Genomic DNA, 23,001 nt, shown 5'->3' with positions numbered 1-23,001 from the left:
AATGTTGCTTGCTCAACAGTAGTATATGAAGCTCTGTTAGGTTTGAACCCTACATAAGTAGACATGGTAGCACAATACACCTGTCATCCTAGAACTTGAGAGGTGAAGACAGGATCAGAACTACAGGATTTGAAGCATCGCTTATCAGGTTCCAAGACTGAACTACATGTGACTGTATGAAAGAGAGAAAAGAGGGTTGGAGAGATGGCTCAGAGATTAAGAACATTGACTATTCTTCCAGAGGTCCTGAGTTTAATTCCCAGCAACCTCATGGTGGGTCACAACCATCTGTAATGAGATATGGTGCCTTTTTCTGGCATCCAAGCATACGTGCAGGGAGACTATTGTATACATAATAAAAAGATTTATTTAAAGAGAGAGAAAGAGAGAGTCGGGAGGGAGGAGAGAGAAGATGTATCCTTTCATTTGAGGTAGGGGTGTGTGTGGTGTAGTGTAGTGTGTGTGTGTAGGCCAGGGGACAATGTTGGGTGTTTTTGTTTCTCAGTCACCTTTGTACATTCCATGTAGAAATCAGAGAACAATTTACAGGAACCAGTTTTTTCCCTTCATCTTAAGGATCCTGGAGATTGATCAAGTTTTGTTGTAAATGCTTTTCCCCACTTAGCTATCTCACTGGGCCAGTTTTTGTTTTTTTGTTTTTTGCCCCCCCCCCCCCCCCCAAGGTCCTTCACTGGCTTGAAACTCACCAGATAGACTAAACTGGAAAGCCTTGGAAATTTGCCTTTTTGTTTCCACCCCCTCAGCACTGGTATTACAGCTATTTTACTTTTGTTCTGGGTCTGGGTGTCTAACTCAGGTCCTTGCTTGCATGTCAAGCATATTGCCAGCTGAGATGTCTCCCAGACTCCTAGCTCTCAGCTATCTTTCTCATGCTGTGGAAGTGTGAGTGATATTGCTTTTGACTTTCTACAACCAAAGTGGAAAACCCAGTGGCTTTGTTTATACTTTATGGAGAGACACACACTGCATCAGGTGAAGAATATAGGAGTATAAGATCTTATCATTTGCATGATTATTTGCTCCAAGGGAAAAAAATTGAATTTCCTAGTGGAGAATAGTTCACAATGGTCCTTTGACCATGAAAATAAAGGAAGTTTAGTAGGAAGGAAGGAAATGGTAAGATTTAGTTATTGTAGTAGGTAATGATAGCTAAGATGCTCTCCCAGTAACTTGATGCTCATCAGAGTTTGGATGAAGAAGGTTCTTTTTCATGTTCTGTTTTCTTACAGTTGTTTTATGCCTCTACAGTCTGAGACTAATCTAGATGGGTAAGGACAGGGAAGTAGTAGAAATAGTTTTTCTTGTGCTTTCTCTCTTTTGAGAGTGGAGGTGCTGGCTGACCTACAGCTCATAAAGCTTCTGTTTTCGCCTCTACCTCTCGAATAGTGGTGTTAAAAGCATGTGTGCTATGACACCTGGCTGTACCTCATCTAGAGTGATGGTGCACACCCTTTAATCTCAGCACTCAGGAGGCAGAAGTAAGTGTATCTCTCAGAGCCAGGGCTACATGTAGAAACCCTGTTTCAGGAAAGAAGCTATCAAACAAATTATTAGTGTGTGTGTGTGTGTGTGTGTGTATGTCTGTGGGGGTAATTTTGAGTATGTTATGTTACTTGTGAAGGATAGATGAGGATGTCCTATCCTCTGGAGCTGGAGTTATAGGCAGTCATAAGCTGCCCTTCATGTGTTGGTTCTCTGCTAGATCAATAATAAGTGCTCTTAACTTCCAAGCTATCTCTTTTGCACAGTTTTTAAGACACAATGGAGGAACTCTAAAGGTTTTAATTTGTTACCTTTGTTCTATGAGATAAGGCCTTAAGATGTAACCTGTGCTACCCTGAAACTCTTGATTCTCCTGCCTCAAGGCCTAGTGTATTTCATTATTTTTGTGTTTTTCTATATATCTGTTTGTGTGCCCAAACCTGAAGTACATACCTAAATTTTTTGTTTTTTGAATAGCTTGGTAGTCTCTTACTTGTTTGATTTAAACTCAGGCCACTCAAGGGAAGTTTAAACTTTTGTGTTTAAACTAGATATAGAGTTTAGATATAGGAGGACCAGCTGAACAAGCTACATATAATAGAGCTCTTTAGACAATAGGTTTTTATTTATTTATTTACTTTTTATATGGCTTCCCTAAAGTCCTTCAACTAAAAAGTGATGGGTAATCTTTCACTATGGTCCAAACCTAGCATTTGGGAGAAAGGTAAAGTCAAGGTCAACTTTGGTTTTGTAGGGGATTCAAGGCTAACCTGGGCTAGAAGAAACCCCATCTCAAAATAAAACACAAAATAAGTATATCTGAGTACAACTCTAGTAACAAACATGGTGGCACCAATTTCTGTAAGAATTCTTTTCTATTAAAGTGAGGAATGTATTTTAAGATCACGAGTGGGTACCGTGGCATGCTTGTTGCCTGCTGTATTTGTCGTTTCTCAGAATGTATTGAGCTTCCATGCTTTACTCCTAAACTGCCCAGTACCTGGTAGTTCATTATGAGCACTTTGTGTCTGACCCTTGCATCTGTCTGTGCCATCCAGTCGTGGTCCCTCGTGGTCCCTCCCGTTCCCCATCCCGTATCGTGCCCCCTCCCCCCTGACTGGCCTTGATCTCAGAGAGATCCACCTGACTCTACCTGTGTGATTTATCTGCTGACTCTGCCTGTGTGATTTAATCTCCTGTGATTAAAGGCATGTACAATCACCACCCGACTATATCTGCCTTTGAAATATGAGCGGCAAAGCAGAAATTATGTGACTGCCTTTGGCTAGTGAGTATCTCATACATTTGTTGACTTTCACATAAGCAGTTAGGAAGTTTGTGGACAGGTAATTTAGACTTCTGTGCCCAATTCATAAGATTGAGGTTAATAGTTTCTACTTAACTCTCTAGGAGAGAATTTGAGGCCAATATTTATGTAGAATAAAAAATTAGATGGAGGTGCATTCTTTTATCCCAGCATTCAGGAGACAGAGGCAGGTAGATCTACCCAGTGAATCTACCCAGGTAGGTCTACATAGTGAATTCCAGGACAGTCTGAGCTATGTAGTGAGACTCTGTTTCTAAAAAAAGAAAATTAGTATAGGATAGTGCTCCTTAAGGGTGGGCCTTAGAACTCCATTTCAGATCATGTGGAGCTTGTGCAAAGTTCAGTAGATAGGCTCAGGGGTTGAGACTTAGCTGTGTTTTAACAGGTCCTTCTAGGTTAGAAGATGTTATAAGTCAGTATGGAAGGGGTGGTAACTAGGTTAGACTGCAGAGGATTTTATTCATGTGACTTGGCCTTAATGAAATAGTGCAGTTTGCCAAAATTTGCCACAAGAGGGTGATGTTGGCAAGAGTCTGGCCATGCAGATTGCAAGCCCTTGTGTTGAGCCTGTGCTCATTCTTCCCTGTTTGGCCCAAAGCTTACTCTCCCTCCTGGCTCTTTTCCTCTCAGCTCTTTACCCTCCTTTTCAAGGTTTACTTGCCACTGGTGGGAGATGAAACCTGTTATGCAGAGTGATTTTTTTTTTTAAAGGTAACTTTAATTTCTATTCCTTTAAGAAGAATGTGGTTAATTTTTAGCTAGGCATGATGGTGCGTGGCTTTAATTCCAGGCAAAGTCTGGCTTACAAAAGGAGTTCCAGGACAGCCAGGGCTGTTACAGAGAAACCCCCCTGTCTGGGGGAGGTGGAGTGGGGAAAATATGATTAATTTAAAAATGTGTTGTTTCAGTGCTACATATGTTGAATTGAGAGTTTATTTCATTAAATGAAGATCCTCTGTGGAATTTAGTGAGAAGGTAGTATAACATCTTTTGATTGAGGATATTCCCAGTGCTTCATAGTGCTTAACATAACTTATTTGAAAGAAGTTTCTGAGTTTTTCTTTTTTAAGATTTTCTTTATTATGTATGCAGTGCTCTGCCTGCATGTTTGCCTGCATGCCAGAAGAGGGCATCAGATTTCATTACAGGTGACCACCATGTGGTTGCTCAGGACCTCTGGAAGAACAACCAGCGTTCTTTACCTCTGAGCCACCTCTTCAGCCCCTCAGTTTTTCTTCTTAGTGTCATAATGTTTTTAATTCTCTTCTACACTGAAGCTCTGTGTGGTATATGTATGATACAGTCACTTCTCTTATTTCTATTTAATCTCTGTTTTCTTTTAACCTGGTAAATGCCTTGTGTGTTATTTCTTAAAATATGACAGTCACTTAACTGGATTGTAAATTTATTTTTTTAAGATTTATTTTTATGTGTTTATTTTTATTTCATGTGTTTGTTTTGCCTTCATGCATGTCTGTGTACCATGTGTATCGGGGCCTGTGGAAGTTAGAAGAGGATCTTGGATCTTCTGGGAGCCCTAGCGTGGGTGCTGTACTCTAAGCTTAGGTTTTCTCCCGGAGCAGTACACACTCCTAAGTGCTGAACTATCTACAGCTCCTTAATCAATACTTTTATTGTTGTTTTCTTTGTTTAAGAAGACAGAATTTCTCTTTGTTGCCCTGCCTGTCCTGTACTGTAGACCAGGCTGGCCTTGAACTCAGAGATCCACCCGCCTCTGCCTTCCAAGTGCTGGGATTAAAAGTATACACCATCACTGCCTTGTAAAAATAAGTAATTTTAAAGAAATTCAAGAAAGGCACTTATTTGGGGTAAGGGAACATATGCACATAGCAGATGTAACAGAGAAAGACCCTTTACAAAGCTCTTTGGAGGACTGGAAAAGCCAAAAATCTAGTCTCTTTTGGAGGGCTGGAGGTTTTAAAACTTCCGAAGAATTTTCTTCCCTAACGTAGGCAGTTGGTCAGTTTGAAGAAAGCTAGCATTGTCGATTAGCCCAGAACTGTTGTGTGACATGTCTTTGGTTAACCTTGCACTTACTAAGCCAGCCTATCATGAGGGGGCCTAAAACCTTTGTTTTAAGCTTCCAAGTTTTGTTTCAGGTCAGTTGGGTGAGGAAGAAGCAGGCCATCTTGAAAAACCGCCATCTTTATTACCTAGCCATAACCCCTCTCCCTATTTGTCTGACTACCAGGGAGTCTGTCTAACTCTTAGTTTCTTATTTCCCCCTCTCAAAGGTCACCCTAACTGCTGTGAGGGATTCTGTGTGTAATGGCTGCTGTTAGCTGTTTAGAGTTGACAAAGGGTTGATGATGGAGGAGCAGCAGCAGGCAGAGGGCCTCAGGGGAGGGCCTATCAAAGGGGCCATGATAAAATTTAACTGGTGATGATCCAGAGCATAAGTCAGCCATTTGGTGGTGGAGCTTGTCATATGAGTGAGGTAGCATCTATAATATAGAAAAAGTGAAACTGGCTTCTTGGTAGTTAGTATACACCTTTAATTTCAGAACTTGAGAGGCAGAAGCAGGTGGATCTCTGAGTTTAAGGTCTGGCTGGTCTTCAGAGTTAAGTTGGGCAACCAAAGCTACACAGAGATAATGCTGGCTTGAAAAACTTTAAAAAAAAAGTGAGACTGTTAGTACTCTTATAGTTCCTACTGGGAGTGAAAGACTCCCGTGGGGCGTCTTCCCTCGGGAGAGGCCCCTGCGCCCCAAAGATCAGTCGAAAACACGCAGCCGGATGCAAGCAGCAAGAGGTTTATTGAGGATACACGGATACCCGGGGCGACCAAGTCTCTCGGGGACTTGCGCGCCCCCGGGTTGGGGGTGAGAGGTTTTTATAGGAGAGCAGAAGTGCGGGTACAGAAGCAAAAAAGCGTGGTTACGGGGATTCATTTCATTGGTCAGTTCAAATAAGGCTAAGCTGAGTGGCACATTCTTGACCTTTTACCTAGATACCAAGGAGGGGGTTGTCCAGACCCACCTGGATACCAAGGAGGGGGCTGTGCTACCTGTTTTTCTTATCTCTTCCTGCCTTCCTAGCTGATCCTGACTCACATCCTGTCACAGGACAAAAGGCTCCCTTCCCTTCCCTTACAGCAAGGGGCCTGAATTGTCTATTTCTAAGGCCCTGCATTTCAGCATAAAGGGTGGTATATATAATTTTTTCCTTTACAGGAGTATTGTTAGAAAAATAATCAAAGCAGTTTTCTTCTTCTTCCTCTTCCTCCTTCTCCTCTTCTTTTTTTTTTTTTTTTTTTTGTTGTTGTTGTTGTTGTTTTTTCAAGACAGGGTTTCTCTTTAGCTTTGGAGTCTGTCCTGGAGCTAGCTCTTGTGAACCAGGCTGGCCTCGAACTCACAACGATTCACCTGCCTCTGCCTCCCATGTGCTCAGTTTTGTTCTTCTTAGAGGCAGAAAACATTTCAGTAAATGGTCCAAAGAATTCTTGCAGGCAGGGCTGGAGAGTTGGCTCAGGGGTTAAGAGCATTCCCTGCTCTACCAAAAGTCCTGAGTTCAATTCCCAGCAACCTCAAGGTGGCTCACAACCGTCTGTAATGGGGTCTGGTGCCCTCTTCTGGCTTGCAGGCATACACACAGACAGAATATTGTATACATTAAAAAAAAATCCTTGTAGGCTTTGTCATGGATTTCAACAAGATCAGTTTCTCTGCCACCATTGTCTGCCACAAGATGTACATTGTGGAGGAGGTCATTCATCTGGTTCAAGAGTTCAGTGAGCCTTTCATAAGTTAATTTATGTTTAGAAGTTGGCCATTGGGGTTTTTTTAAGGTTAATGAGAAAAATTCTTTGACATCATGGTGTTGGCATATAAGAGTTCCACAATAGTCAAGAATGGAATATAACAAAGGTTTATTTATTTGGGGATAAACTCTCAGAAGAGTACTGATCTGAAGTCCTATGCGTGCATTGGGAACTAGAACTATATTCAGCAGCCTAGAGGCCCACGCATGCTTTTCATCTGCATTTATAGTACATGTGAGCACGCTCAAAGTGGACCGGCTATTTACTGAAGGAGTTTGCACATCTCCCCAATTTGTCTAGATGAGAGTTCTAAGCCTAATATAAAACTATATACAGTAAGAACAAATATCAAGTATTGTCCAGGGAAAAGAAGAGGCAAAAACATACATAAAAATTAGAATTACAGGGCAGGGGAAGGAAAAAAAAATTAGAATTACAGCCAGCATAAACAATACCAAAAAAGAAATAGATGCTAAATGTTTCAATAGGCTATCCTATCCTAAGGAGTTTTTGAGTCTTTTATATTAGAAATGGCTTGGCTAAGTCATGAGTGGAAAGTAACTATGACTATCTAGTTTTTGACCCGATCAAAGACCTGAGAAGGGAAATAATATTGCTTGATTAAACAGGAAGTGCAATCAAGCAACTTCTAAAAGGTGCAAGAAATTACAGGAACAACTGGCTACCTTGGCAATCAAATCTCATGTGCAACATTGGGGCAACCAACTTTAGTTAAGACCTAGAGTAACTGACAGATAATTTGTTGTTGTTGTTGTTTTCTTCAAGGTAAGGTTTCTCTGTAGCTTTGGTGCCTGTCCTGGAATTAGCTCTTGTAGACCTGACTGGCCTCAAACTCACAGAGATCCACCCGCCTCTGCCTCTCAAGTACTGGGATTAAAGGCATGTGACACCACCGCCCAGCCCAATTTAGAAACCGTCTAAATTCCAAAAGGATTTCTTTTCATTAGATATTTTACTTTGTTTAATCCATACTTTTGTTTCCTAGTTGTATGGTTTTTTTTCTTGTCTCTTTGAGGGAAGTATGTCTTTTATAGACTCTACTGTTTGGGCTGGGGGTATAGCTCAGAGTGTTTTGCTAGCTCTTTTAGCATGATTTGCCTGGGTGGTACTGGTTCTCTTCGAATGGCACCTTTTCCTCAATTATTTATTGGAAGTTTTGTTTGAGAGATGCTGTGATGGATGACTGTCTTGTGCCTGCTTTTGGCAGTATGTTGTCAGTGCTACCCCAGTGTGTCAGTGTCCATTCCTCGGAGGTGGGGAAGCTCACTGGTGAGATAGTGTCTGCTCCATGTGGGAGGTGATGAAGGATTGACTCTAGTGGGAATGAAGATTGGTTAATGTGGAGAAGGGACAAACTTGGAAACTTTGCTGCTCATCTATGCCACATTTAGCCTGTGGTTTCATTATGTATTTCTGTTTATTTTCATTTTTATGAATATTTTCATAATTTCTAGATCACTAGAGGCTGTCCTTTTAAATTTTATTTTTAGTTATGTGAATTTTTGTTTCTTTTTGTGCATATGTGTACATGAATTTGAGTATTCCCAGAGGTGAGAAGGATATTGGATTCTTTGGAAATAGAGTTATAGGCAGTTGTGAGACCCCTTTGGAACTGAACCTGGGTCCACTGGAAGAGCAGTATGCTCTCTTAAATACTGAACCATCTGTTCAACTCCAAGGCTACCTCTTTTAATTTCTAGATTCTTTATTTCCTACTTTTTTTTTTATAGGTAGTATCTTATCGTTTAGATGAGGCTGGCCTTGAATTCTCAGGCCATAATCCCTTAAGTATAGAGGTGACATTAGATATATACTACCACACCCAACTCTGCATCTTTTTTTTTTTTTAAAGATGTACTTAATTTTATTATGTGTATGAGTGTTGCCTGCATCATATGTCTGGGTACTAGGTAAATGCCTGTCATCTCTGGAGGCCAGTAGAGGACATTAGACCACTGAAGTATTTCTCCAGCCCATGCTTTTAAACACTTCTGCTAGTGTGTTGAAGTTGACATGTTTCTTAGTTTGCCTTCTTTAAGGAAGAAATGGGGGGAGGATGAGAATTTTTTTTTTTTTTTTTACATAATACTCATTTTGTCATATTAGCCTTCTTTCTACCTGCTTATCCCTCTGCCTATATGTCCTGGATTCTCAGTGGTATCTTACTCTATAGTGAATCTTTTTATGGATATTTGACTATTTTTAAATAGTGCTATAGCATTCTGTTTATATTAATATTATATCTCTTTATATAAATGATTTAAATACTGATAATGTTAAGTTAATATTTCTCAATTGATAAATTGCTTGACTATATAGAAGGTTTGTTCTTTCCTCCCCTTTAGGCACACTAGCTATTACCAGATTATTAAGTAGTTTTACCACTTCCACAGGCAAAAAATAATTAATTTTTGTAAAATTTCCATTTTCTTATAATTTACACTTTTAAAACAGGACAGATTTTTAAAAATATGTTCTCTTAAGCTAGGGATGATGAATCTTAAGTGCTGATTGTTTGAGGAGAGGGACTTGATGCCAAGTGTGGGGTAGAACATAGCTGGCATCTCTTTGGATCAGGACAGTACATTATGTGAAGAATGAGCAGGGTACTTGTTATTTATGCATATTTAATGGAAACTTGTTTTTTCACCCTTTTATCTCTTTTTTTCTAATTAGTACTCTGATATACCATGCTTCTCTTTGTTCCTCTCAAATAACAGAGGAGTCTTTTCAGTTAACCATTACAGTGATTACTATCAAGGATTTCTGCTCTGGATACAGGATCTAGACTGTTAGCTTCTAAAGAAAAAGCCTGCATTTATTATTTTAGGTAGTGTAGCTTCTAGATTTCCCTTTGTCTTTGAAAAGTATCTGTGAAAAATACTTCTGTAGGTCATAATGTCGCGCGTGTGTGCCCAAGGCAAGATAGGTTTTTCTGTATAGCCCTTCTGTCATGGAACCCACTCTCTAGAACAGGAAACACAGAGATCTCCTGCCTTTGTCTCCCGAGTGCTGGGATTATAGGCATGCACCACCACTGCCCAGCAAGTTTCCCTTTCTTTTCTTTTTTTTTTAATTAAATAAATATGTATTTATTTTTACATCTCAGCTGGTTTCCCTTTAAGATGAGTGTTTTCAGGGAGATGGGTAGATGTGTCCAGAGCTGGTTATTAGGGAGGGTCCATGCTCAGTCCGTGCTCAGTGGCCTCTAAGACTGTTGGTTGTCTAGCTACCAAAATGGATGACTGTACCATTTTCTTGAAATAAAATGTTTGAGATGTTGTAAGATAGATCCTTGTAAGAATTCTTTTGACTGCCTATCTTGCTTGAACCCTCTCAAGAACACTCTCAAACAGGGACAGAAGAACCCCGAAAAGAGTTAATCTTAGCTTTGTATACTCTAAGCAGTCGCGATTCTCCTTTCTAGGGTGAAATATACCTAGGAAATATACCATGGGGAAGAATTTGCAGGAGGATGATTTACTGGAAGCTTTGGTCAGCATGAAATTGTGCAGATGCAGAAGTGCTAATTCTAGTCTAGTATCTTTCAGAAAATGTACGTCCCCTGTTGATTTTTCTGTTTGTCGCAGTTGTAAATAAGATATCAAGATTATGTGTTTTTATGCAAGTGCACATGTGCCTGCTCATGCTTATGTGGAAGCCAGAGGAATATTTGGAGTGCTTTTCTTCCAACTCCCTTTCCTTTTCTGCTTTTCCCTTTTTCCCTTTCCTTTCTTTTTATTTCCTTTTTCTTTCCTTCCCCCTTTCCTTTTTCTTTTCCCTTCCCATACCCTCCTTTCCCTTCTCTTCCTCTCTTCTCCCCTCCCCTCTCCTCCCTTTCCTTTTTCTTTTCCTTTTCTCCTTTTCTCAGTGAACCTGGAGCCTGCTGATTTGACTAGACTGGCTGATCAACACTTTCCAGGGATCTTTTTGTTTCTGCCTTTCCAGCACTGAGATTACTGGTGCTGCCATGCTTATTTGCTTGTCTGTTTTATGTTGCTGCTGTCTGGGCTATAAAATGAGTTGAAGGCCAGTCTGGGAAATAGGCATGACCCTGTTCAGAAAGAAAATCAATTGTTACCAAGCTTATATGGAACCAGAATACCCAGACTTAAAAATTCATGGAAAAGATAAAATTGGAGGAAAAGCCCAGGGTTGGAAATATAGTTCAGCAGTTAAATACTTAGCTGCTAGAAGTGAAGCACTGAAGTGTAGAGCACTCTGGGTTTGACGCACATGAAATGAAGGAAAAATTCATCACTATCAGAATAGGAAGCCCAGAAGCAGACTAACACAAATGTTGTCAATTGATTTTCCAGAAAGTTGCACATTTGCACCAGGGCAAATATATTCAATAGGGCAAAGATAGTCTTTTCAACAGATTAATAATGCTGAATAATTAGGTATCCATTTACAAAAACACAAAACCCTGGTGGTGATACAATGCTTTAATCCTGGCAGAGGTCTGCAGGCCTCTGTGAGTTCAAGGCCATCCTGGTCTACAAGAGCTAGTTTCAGGACAGCTAGCACTGTTACACACACCAAAAAGACCTTGACCTTTTTATTTATTTTCAGAGACAGGGTCTTCTGTAGGCCAAGCTGACCTCAAACTTACTTTTTGAGGAAGTTTGTTGTGTTGAGGAAGATCACGAACTTAGTGATCCTCCTGTCTCACATACTGAGTGTACCACTGTGCCCAGCTTTATGCAGTACCCAAAGACTTCCTGTCTGTATGCAAACAAGCTTGAGGCTAACCTGGGCTATGAGACCCTGTCTCCAAACAAAACAGAGAATTCTTTTTTTTCTTTCTTAATATTTATTTATTTATTATGTATACAATAGTCTGTCTGTGTGTATGCCTGCTGGCCAGAAGAGGGCACCAGACCTCATTACAGATGGTTGTGAGCCACCATGTGGTTGCTGGGAATTGAACTCAGGACCTTTGGAAGAGCAGGCAATGCTCTTAACCTCTGAGCCATTTCTCCAGCTCCAAAACAGAGAATTCTTATGTCCTATGAGTCCTTCCGTCTCCATGTAGTCTCTTTGTACAGGAGCACTGATGGTATCCTAGTGGAGGAGTTAAGTCCCTGGATCACTTCAAGTGAAATGTGCTTACTTAACCTGAGGTTCTCTGTAGGTTGGTTATTTTTAACTTGAATCTGTTAACAATCTCTGACAATTTATAGAATAAAGACATTTATGCCTGGCAGTGATGGCACATACCTTTAGTTCCAGCTCTTAAAGACAGAAGGCAGGTAGATCTCTCAGTTCAAGGTCAGCTGGTCTAAAGAGTGAGTTCCAGAACAGCCAGGTCTACAGCTGGGGGTGGGGAGGACGATGGACCAAGTGACTTTTTGCTTGTTTGTTATCTGGGCTGTGGTGGTGGTGGTGGTGGTGGCGGCGGCGGCGGCGGTGGCGGCAGTGGAGTATGCATTAAATCCCAGCACTTGGGAGGCAAAGGCAGACAGATCTCTGTGAGTTCAAGGCCAGCATGTTCTACAGAGTGAGTTCCAGGACAGGCTCCAAAGCTACAGAGAAACCCTGTCTCAAATAACAAAACAAATACAAAGAAAAAAAAAAACCAAAAACAAACAAGATTTGTTTATGGTGAATAGATATTTCTGCAAAACTCTCATGCACATACAATAAATAAGTCTAAAAAAGAAAAAAGAAAGGCTTTTTCTGTGGTGACAGTACTGATGGTATGAGTGGGGCAGGAATTAGTGTGTTTCCTTTTACTGAAGATTGACAGTTTGGATGTGGTTTGTACTGCTTAATAATACAAATAGTAGCAAAAATTACATAGTCAATGATTTCTTTTTTATTTTTACTTTGTTTTACAGTGCATAATTATTCTTTGCAATTATTGCAGGTTTTTCATCTTCTAAACCAACACTTCTAGCCAATGGTGACCATGGGATGGAAGGGAATAACACTACAGGTAAGTGGTCTTTGCAGGTCTTGAATATTATTATGGAAGTATATGAGTTATTCTTGAGAACCTTGCTGTTCCTGTTGAATGTATTTTAACCCAGGGCTTCTCAACAACAAAAAGAGAAGAGTTTGCTTTCATAGGCCTTGAATGTTTACTGGAAGTGAACCACATAAGAATTGGATCAATCTTAAAGATGCAAAAACCCCATCACTTTGATATATGAGGAGCCTGTCTCTGACCTGGATGTGCTCTGTACTCATTTTAGTATTAAGAACCTACAGTGGCCAGGCATGGTTGCATATGCCTTTAATCTCAGCACTTGGGAGGCATAGATTTCTGTGAGTTTGAAGCCAGCCTGGTTTACAAAGTGAGTTCCAGGATAGTTACTGCTGTTATACAGAGAAACCTATCTCAAAAACAAACCAGAGAGAGGGAGGAAGGGAGGGAGGGAGGGAGGGAGAGAGAGAGAGAGAGAGAGAGAGAGAGAGAGAGAGAGAGAGAGAGAGAGAGAGAGAGAAAATAAAGTAACTCACAACAGTAAAGTGCTTTGTGTTCTGGTTCTGGTCTTCAATTTTTTTCTCTCCCTTTATCTTTTCCCTTAACTGTTTATTTTGGGATTTATTTCTACCTTTAACTTTTAGCCCAGTACTAGGGCTATGATATTCTTTCAGCATTGAGTTCCCTTAGTCTCTCACCTCATAATAATTCACCAGCATGAATCCCCTCCCCTTCACTCCCAGTGTATTTATAATGAACAAAATTGCCAGAGTCATAGCAGGAGTATGCCCACATGGAATGTGTTGTATTATGTAAAACTTAGGTAGCCTGCGTGAGAGTCAGGCGCCGTAATTTTGACTTTTAGTGCTCAAGCAGGGCACATTGTTGTTGCACCAGAAAACCCTAACTCTGGGGTGCAACATTTTGATTCTCATCAGTACTTTGAGGCAAGCACAAGATGTACTTTTTTGTTTCAATTTTATATGATTGAGCCATAAAAAGCCTTTCATTTAATTACCATAGAGTTGTTTAGCTCTAAATGTTTCCAAAAGCCTTTTGTTAGCAATAAGTTTTTTATGTACTCTTTTTTTTATATATTTTTAATTTAATTTTTATATGAATGTGCTTACATGAGTTTATTTATACCACATGTGTACAGGAGCCTGAGAAAACCAGAAGAATGTATTAGATGCTCTGGAACTGGAGTTACAGATAGTTGTGAGCCATCATGTGATCTCTGTAAAATGAATTCAGGTCCTCAGCAAAAGCAGCAAGTGCTCTCAACTGCTGACCCATTTCTCCAGCCCTGACTTTTTTTTTTTTTTAACCTAAGCTTAAGAAATGTTCTAAGATGAATTTAGTGACCCAGGCCTGTAATCCCAGCTACTTGGAAGGCAGAGGCAGGAAGAGCACAAATTCCAGGCCTCAACAGAGTGAGTTACTGACCAACCTGGGTAATTTATTTAAAAAGAAACAAAAACAAAAACAAAAAAACCACAAACACTCAATGATGTAGTTTAGTGGCAGTTACTTACCAAACTTGTACGAGACCCTAGATTGAACTTCTAGTATCTCCCCCTAAAAAAAGAAAAATGTACATATCTTTATACCTCAAAGAAATTGAAGTTTAGGTTCTGTTTTTTACTCCATAAAATTGGCTTTCTTATTAGCAATTCATATATACCGTACGTTGAAAGCTAGAAACTAGCTTAAATAAGTGTCATGTTATCGTCAAAAGAATTGACGTTTTTTATTTTTAACTTGGATAGTTTTACTCATATATATTGATTATTTCCGCTCCTGCTTTGGAAGGAAAACTATGATTTGCTAGGATTCCTGCTAGTGAGGAGAAGTGGTTTCAGTGTGACCTTTAAGCACGAGTGATGTGTGCTCACAGCTCTAATTCCAACATTTGACAGCCATTTTGAGGCCAGTTTGGACCTTAGAACAAGTCCCTTTCTCAAAACAAAACAAAACAAAAAACAAAAATTAACAAGCAAGCCAGGACTAGAGAAAGGGCCCAGTGATGAAGAGCTCTTTTGCTTTTGCAAGGCCCTAAGTTAATTTCCAGCAGGGCCATGTTGAGTGAGTGACAGCCATCTGTTACCTCCCCTCCAGGGGAATCTCCCTCTGGCCTTTGGGTACAGCTGCTGTCACATGCGCATCCCTACACGCAGACATACTCACACACGTAGACATACTCACACAAGTACGCATAATTAAAAATAAAAGCAACTCTTAAAACAAAAAGCAAAAAAGTAAATCTAGTATTTTTAACCTGGAGTTAATGCTGGGAGGAAGGAGGAATGGAGAATAGAAATTGCTGTTTTTAGCAAGGGGTATTGCTGTTTTTTTAAATAACTTATTTAACTTTATTTTATGTGCATTGATGTAAACGAGTCAGAATTGGAGTTATAGATGGTTCTGAGCTGCTGTGTGGGTGCTGGGAATTGAACTCAGGTCCTCTGAAAGAGCCAGTCCTCTTAATCACTGAACCATTCCTCCAGCCCCATGGTTTTTTTGTTTTTTTGTTTTTTTAAATACGGGAAAGAATAGCTATCAAATATGTTAGATTTCTCCAACAGACTGTCAAGCCTGACCAGAAAAGACTTAGTGGTTTTTTTTGTTGTTGTTTTTTTTTTTTTTTGTCACCGCTGTTTTGCTTTTTTAAGATTTATTTTATTTTTATTTGTGTGTGAGGAGGTGGGGTGAGATAACATTGGGTCTTCTGAAGCTGCAGTTACAAATATTTGTAAATCATCTGATGTGGGTGCTGGGAATCAAACTCAGGTACTCTGAAAGAGCCATCTCTCCAGCCCTGAGACTTAGTGTTTTAAAAAATGTTGATAGTGTGGTGGCTGGGGCTCAGCTGTGTGTGCCCAGGACACAGTTTTGAAACATCGAGAGTATTCTGATGACACCAGGGGAACTGTTTTGCTCTTTAGTGACTTGCCCATTGGCACCATAAGAGCTTGTCTTTCTGCCTTTGGATATCTTTCCTTAGGTAAAATGTTGTGTTCACATCCGAATTGTTTGGGTTCTGATGTGGATCTCTTTTCATTGCTTTTCAAAACAGGTGTATTAGTCGGGTGGTGGTGGTGCACGCCTCTAATCCCAACACTCAGGAGGCAGAGGCAGGCGGATCTCTGTGAGTTCGAGGCCAGTCTGGTCTACAAGAATTAGTTTCAGGACAGGCTCCAAAGTTACAGAGAAGCCCTGTCTCAAAAAACAAACAAACAAACAAACAAACAAACCCAGCCAAACAAACAATAAAAACAAACCAGGTGTTTTACTGAGTATAGAGATTTTATTAGAGGAGGAAGTAGAGTAGGTGAAGAGTGCATGTTTTGGGGAGCATGTTGTGACTTGCTTCTGATTTGCCGTCACTAACTAGAGCATCTGGCTTAGTGCCCTTTTGAAAACTCCTCTCTCAGTTTTCCTCAGATGTTGTCTGTAGAGCTGAGAGAGGAGAGCTCCACTAGTAGCATAGTGGAGTTGATGAGCGTCTTGCTGTATTGAACTTGCTGTTTACTAATGACCTGTGCTTTTCCACCCTTTCCTTCCCCTTCCTGTTTCTTCCTCCCTTTCTATTTTTCTCCTCCTAGAAGCCTAGCGTGTCTCTCAGCACTGGGGCTGCCGCAACACCAGACCAGTGACCTTTCCTAAGCACCGTTACACTTCTAAAACCCTCAGCATTTTGCAGCTTTGCTTTTCCTTCCGGGACACCATGTAGAAGAAACTGAGGGTAGTTCTTCGGGGCCTATTTCTGCTGATGCCTGAACAAGCCACCTGCTTCTTGGGTTCTGCAGGGCTTGATGGAACCTCCTTTCCCTTTGTGAGCACAATGTGCAGAATAAGTTCTTTTGATTTTAGTATTTTTATAAAAGTCATCAAATGTTATTTTTTTTTCTTGATCTCTTTTAGATTCATTTTCATTTGATTCAGTAATATATTTTTCTTTAAACATTTTTTTTAGTTGGCCTTTTCCATTTTTTCTTTTTTTGCATAATCAGTTGGGGGATCCATATACCGTAAAACCAGTTGAACCTGTGCTTTCATAAAGGGGTTGAGGCCACCGAGCTGCAGTGAATTTCCCTCTCCTGCCCTTCCTGTTTCCCTCTGTGAGCTTGCTTTGAGTGACAGTTAGGCTTCCAGACCACCAGTGTTTCTTTCTGCCTTACTAAAATCTGAATCATTGTTTTCTAGTTGAAAAATTATTTCTCTGAATGAAATTGTTATTTATGCTGGGTGTTGTGGTGAGTAGCTTTAATCCCAGCCTGAAGAGGCTGGCTCATCTCTGAGTCCCAGCCAGCTAGGGCTACACAGTGACACCCTGTTTTTGTTTTTTGTTTTTTGTTTTTTTAATGTCTTTATTATTTGCAGGGTGGGCTGAAATTGTTTTTATCATAAACTGTCTTACCTATTTGTCTAGAGGTTTCTGAAAATTTGACAATACAATTATTGTAATTTTTTTTAACTATTTGAAGTTACTTTTTGAGGAAAATCATAAAGTAAGAATTGGGAAGTTAAGGAAAACTGGAGCATAGCTTTAATGTTCTTGACTTTTGCAGATAGGGCAGAGGGTAATGTAGGATAAAAAGCATTTTCTCCTGAACAACAGAGAAGCCACCATAGAACACTTGAGAAGCACCGACAGCTTAACAAGCTTCTAATGCAGCTACACTGAGGGCTTTCATGTCAGCCAGAGCTCACTGCTGCAGCTCACCTTCCTACTGTGTCACACAGGCTAGCCTTAAAGTACTGGACTCGAGCTGAGATTTCATGCAGGTGTCCATGTGCCTAGCTTCTAGTCAAATTGTCCGATCGCTTCAAAAATTACATTCATCATTAGGATCTGTTTGCATTCTGAAGTGCTTTTTTTTTCCTGCAACATTCCAGTAGAATTGGTGTATCATATATGAAGTCCTGTGTGTAAAATCCTTTATCATGAAATGAGAGTTTACATTCTTACTTTGTCTCATTGATACTTTTTCTTCATTTTCCCAAAGAAATAAAATTAAAAGAACATAAAGCCTAGAATCATTTAAGACAACTGCTATGGAACCTTTGATTAAGCTTTGGGTTTTTAGGAGAAGAACATAAATCCCAGTCCATGTTTGAGATATTAGTGGAATTCTGATATAAGAACTGGAATGTAAAATGTGCTTTTTATTTGATCTTCTGACAAAAAAACTAACTTTGAAACCTGGTTGTAATGGTTCACATTAAAGAGATTTCAGACTCCAGTAAGTAAGATCAGTCAGGATTTCTAGAAGTAGGAAGCCAGCCTGAGCTATAGTGTGAGTTCAAGGCTGCCCTGAGCCTCGCGAAACCTTGTCTCAAAAACAAACTGCCCTGCTGTAGTAGCCTTTAATCCTATAACACTCAGGAGGCAGAGGCAGGTGGATCTCTGTGAGTTTGAGGCCAACCTGGTCTACAGAGTGATTTCCAGAACTGCCAGGGCTGTTAAACAGAAAAACCCTGTCTTTGAAAAACAACAAAAACAAGCAACCAAATTCCCCCCAAATATACTTTTGGATGGTAAAGTCAGAGTATCTAGAAGATTTAAGAAAGTCCTTGCAGCGACTTTTGCAACTGAAGCATTGTCTTCTACAGGCATGCGATCGCAAGGCTGATGTCTGTACTATGCACTCCTTCTGTCGGTCTAGGTACAGCATATCTTCCAAACTGTTGACAACAGTGTGAAATTCTTGTAGGAAAGCATGACATCAAATAGAACATGCTTTTACACACACACACACACACACACACACACACACACACATTGCTTTTTTTCCCCTTATTATTGAGGGGTGGGAGATTTAACCCAGGGAACTTAAAAAAAAGTAGCATTTGCTTTTTAAAGTTATGTTTGGTATGTTTCTGTTGCTTTTTAAGCAGTTTCCATAGCTTTTCTCGTAACGGGTAGTTATATAATGCCAGGCAGGAAATGTCACATGCACTCATATTTCATAATTGACATTGTTTTATTCCATTTTACGTTTTTAATTTTGCTTAAAAATTTTAAATGTATTTTCTTTATGAGTTTGTAATTAATTTTCTGCTAATAGCCAGATGAAATTTAAAGTAGTTTGTTAGCTCCATTTGTTGCATTTAGATATTTTATTTTGAAAGCAATAATATAATGTTTCATATATAGCTACTTAAGAAGTAGCCTGTCCCTCGAAAAAAGAAAGAGTGCTGTGTTACCATGACGGTCACAGAGTATATGGGGCCTTTGTACTTAAATGTAATGATGATTCTCATTCTCCCTCCAATCCTGTATCATCCAATATTGAACATGTAGAAGTCTATTTAACCCTCCCCCCCTTTTTTTTTAACAAATTTTTAGCTTCATTTGTATTTTTTGTGACTTTAGACTTTTAACAGTTTGTATATTGGGACATTTTACTGTGTCATTGTGCTAAATAAATTACATTAATAAACATCGTACATTAACATTTTATGAACTGGATTTTGGCTGGGGTCTTAATTATTGAAGTATATTACTTACCACTTTGAGGCTTAAGTTATCAATCTAACAAAGCTTTGGATCCCACTTATTATTCTGTAATTTTATGGACTTCTCTCAAGCATTTTCACTTAAACAACTCTGTTATCCAGAAACTGAGCATTAGGAACCTCATTTGACTATTGATAGTTTGGTAGCACCTGCAGTGTTGGCAGAATGGTAAAATGATCTTCTAAAAGGCATATTTTCTGTGACATATTGTTACTTTATGGTACCATATTTACAATTGTGTATCCACAGTTTTCTTGCAATACCTTCTGGATTTATCTAATACAATTTGTTATGTTCAGTAATATTTAATATGGTGCAGTATCTAGAATGCTGTATTTGTACAATAGAAAAGTTTGTAAATGTAGTATGATGGCTGAATTAAGACACTTTTTAGGAGTCTAGGGATGGTGGTATATGTTTGTAATCTTAGAATTTAGGAATCAGAAGCAGTAAGATTGAGAGTTCCAAGCCAGCCTGTCGTGCATAGCAAGATTTTTTTGTCTCAAAATGGGCAGAAGGGTAAAGCGCAGTTTAGATTTTCATTTTGTTTTGAGATAGGGTCTAGCTGTGTAGCCCAGGATGGCCTTGAATTTTTTGTCAGTCCTCTTGGCTTAGCTTGCTGCGTGTTGGGAATTATAAGCATATGCCACCATACTGATGCTCAGTGTAAAATTTAAATACCCTAAAAACTATTTTATAGTTTTTACTTTTTATAGGTATGTTTCACATAAAAGTTACTTGTGATGGCCCAGACTGGCCTTCAATGTCTGCCTCAGCCACCCTATGACTGATTACAGGTGTATGCCACCATGTCGTGTAGAAACAATTACTAGCGGAGCAATTCTTGGTGGAAATTGAAACCCGTCTATGATTTGGTTCTTCCTTCTCATTTACTATGATAATACGGTGAGACGAGAGAGCGTTTTAGGCAGATGGACAAATCCAGAGTGCTACTATATGTAAAATTAGATCCTCCAGCAGTGTTGCTGGCTATTTCTGTTGTATTTGGAATAGGTAGATTTCTTTAAAATTTCTTGTGTATGTGTGTGCACATGCACATATTGGTCTGTGTGGATATGAATATATGTGTATATTTAGGTGTGCATGCATGTAGATGTTTTTATTGTGATAAATTTTCTGTGATATGATATCTGCCCTGAAGATCATGTCAGCCTCAAAATAGTAGAAACTCCTATGCTTAATAATTGTAATACTGAAAGTGTGTTATATGCTTTTTATTTTTCTGTCTTTTGTCTCATCAGATAAAAGATTTCATAACAGGCTGGGCAGTGGTGGCGCACACCTTTAATCCCAGCACTCAGGAGTCAGAAAGCAGTTGAATCTCAGTGAGTTTGAGGCCAGCCTGGTGTACAGAGTGAATTCCAGGATAGCCAGGACCATTACACAGAGAAGTCTTGTCTAAAAAAAACAAAAACAAAACAAACAAACAAAAAAGATTCTTAACAGATACATGAGTCTTTACTATAAACAGCGTCTACAAATCCGTCCATGATCAGACATGTCATTATGGAAGTTCAAACATAAAATGTTACATTATAATCCTAAATATTTACATGCTAATCTGTCCTCATTTTTCTCTCTCCACCAGAAATCTTAGGATTAAAGTTTAGTTCTTTTTTTGTTTGTTTGTTTTTTTTGTTGTTTTTTTTTGTTTTTGTTTTTGTTTTTCAAGACAAGGTTTCTCTATGTAACCCTGGCAGTCAAGCTGACCTTGAACTCAAAAAGATCCATCTGTCTCTGCCTTCCAAGTGCTGGGATCAAAAGTGTGCATCATTACCCCTTGGGCCTGTTGTTTCTTAATCATTTTCTGATACAAGTTTTCTTCTTAGGACATTTCACATACATAATTAAATTTAATTTAGAAAATTTATTGTTTAAATTTCTAGGGTGTTTGTTTTTAGGAAAATGGAGAGTTACTAAGGAAAAGTGAGATAAAGCTTCCGAAAGGGAGAATTTGCAAGGGAGGAGTACCCAATTTTAGGATTCTTAGGGCCCTTTAAAAATAGCTTTTGAGACGGGGGAGATGGCTAAGTCAGTAACATGCTTGCCTCACAACTTCAGGACCTGAGTTCAGTCCTCAGTACCCACATAAAAAACTGGGTGTGGAGGTATTGTGTGGCAGACTTCCTGGGGTGACAAACACAAACATGCATGTCTTCACCTAAGCTCATGACAGACAAAAGTAATGATTGCACCAATATCTACTGAACATCTTATTGGGATTACTATCAGGTGAGGGGTTACATACAAGGAGCACGGATAACACAGATGTAGCTGCACCATCAGAAAGCCCACTCCAACATGGCTCCGGAAACCCTACAGGGTGACTCCCAACATGTCTTTCTTTCCACTCCCAATAACTGTTTGTAGGGGCTTTCAATAATCTTCCATGTTTTTGTCCTCCTGCATGTATGACCTTTTAACCTTCTGAGGCTTATGAGCATCCTCTTCCTCTCTGAAGGCAGTGTTTTGCTTTTGGAGGACTTGGCCATACATACGGTGAGGACACTGAGAAGGCATATCCCTGGAGCTCACTGGTCAGCCAGCCTACCTGATGCACTCCAGGCCAATGAGAAACTTTGTTTCAAAGATAGTAGAAGGCTGTCTGTCTGTCTGTATTTCCTTCCTTCCTTCCTTCCTTCCTTCCTTCCTTCCTTCCTTCCTTCCTTCCTTCCTTTTTTTCCTCCCTCTTTCCTTTTTTTGAGACAGGATCATGCTATATAGCTTTGACTGTTGTGGAACTCACTGTGTAGATGTGGCTGGCCTTGAACTCACAGACATCTACGTTCCTGTGCCTTCCAGAACAACACCATGTGTTGGTGTATGCCTTTAATCCCAGCACTCAGGAAGCAGAGAAGGGCAAATATCATGCAAGCATGTTCTACAGAATTAGTTCTAGTACACCCAGGTCTACACAGAGAAACCCTATCTCAGCAACAAAAAGACATGCCATCACGACTGACTGGAGATCATTCTTGGTGACTTTTGAGGTTGTCCTGGCCTCCACACAAGTAATACCCCAACTACCACCACCAAAAACAATCACAGCATGCTGGAGCTTGTATAAGAAGAATGAATACAAATGCGGCTAGGTTCTGAAAGGAGCTTCCAAATGGCAGTAAAATGTTAGAAGATTTATTATGCCATTTTAGAAAGTGATTTGCCCTAAAACTCGTAGTAATCTTTTTGACAAAAACTGGAAAAACTGACCACCTAAATCTCAAGAAGCAACCCAAGTAGCAAAAGCAACCTTGAACAGAATTAAATCTCTGCTGATTTCAAAACTTCATATGCTTACTGTAAATAAATCTGGCCTTGTGATACTAAGATTCTAGGCATGGTAGTGGTGCATTTCTGTAGTCTTAGCTCTTGGGAGGTGGAGGCAAGAGGACCATGAGTTCAAAATTAGTCAGGGCTACCTAAGGCCCAGTTTGAAACAAAACCATCATGCTGTTAGATATCTAGATAAAGGAATAAAATGGGAAGCCAAGAAACGAATCTTTGCGCGTATGTTGGGATGATTTTGGACACAGATGACAAGGTAATCATTAGGGATATTACAGCTTTCTTAACAAATGGTGTTGGGAAATCTGGATATTCATATATAAAAGAATCCTTATGGTACTGGAGAAATGACTTAGCAATTAAGAATATTGACTGCTCTTCCAGAGGACCCAGGTTCAATTATCAGTACCTACTTGTGGGCTTATAACCATTGGTAACTCTAGTTCCCAGGGATCTGATATGCATTTGGGACACCAGCCACTCATACATTCAGGCAGAATACCCGTATTCATAAAATAAAAATAAATCTGACATTGAAAAGAGGGCAGGGTGGGTGGGTGAGCTAGACAAAATAGCAGGTACCTTTAATCCCAGAGAGGCAGAGGGGG

At 39.7% G+C, this 23,001-nt stretch overlaps 1 protein-coding gene across 20 annotated transcripts in view; it reads left to right on the top strand.

Annotated features, from left to right (window-relative positions):
* Map4 (microtubule associated protein 4) overlaps positions 1-23,001 on the top strand; it is a 133,385-nt gene that overhangs the window by 42,800 nt on the left and 67,584 nt on the right. For all 20 annotated transcript variants that reach the window (XM_048423392.3, XM_085688890.2, XM_085688889.2 and 17 more), the window contains exon 3: positions 12,505-12,573. In XM_048423392.3, coding sequence (XP_048279349.3) covers positions 12,505-12,573 — 69 coding nt within the window. The remainder of the gene's footprint in view (positions 1-12,504; positions 12,574-23,001) is intronic.

The sequence above is a fragment of the Myodes glareolus genome, chromosome 4, assembly GCF_982192425.1.
Source record: "Myodes glareolus chromosome 4, mMyoGla1.1, whole genome shotgun sequence".
NCBI lineage: Eukaryota > Metazoa > Chordata > Mammalia > Rodentia > Cricetidae > Myodes > Myodes glareolus.
The sequence above is the reverse complement of the archived record's forward strand: the minus strand, read 5'-3'. Positions and strand labels throughout refer to the sequence as shown.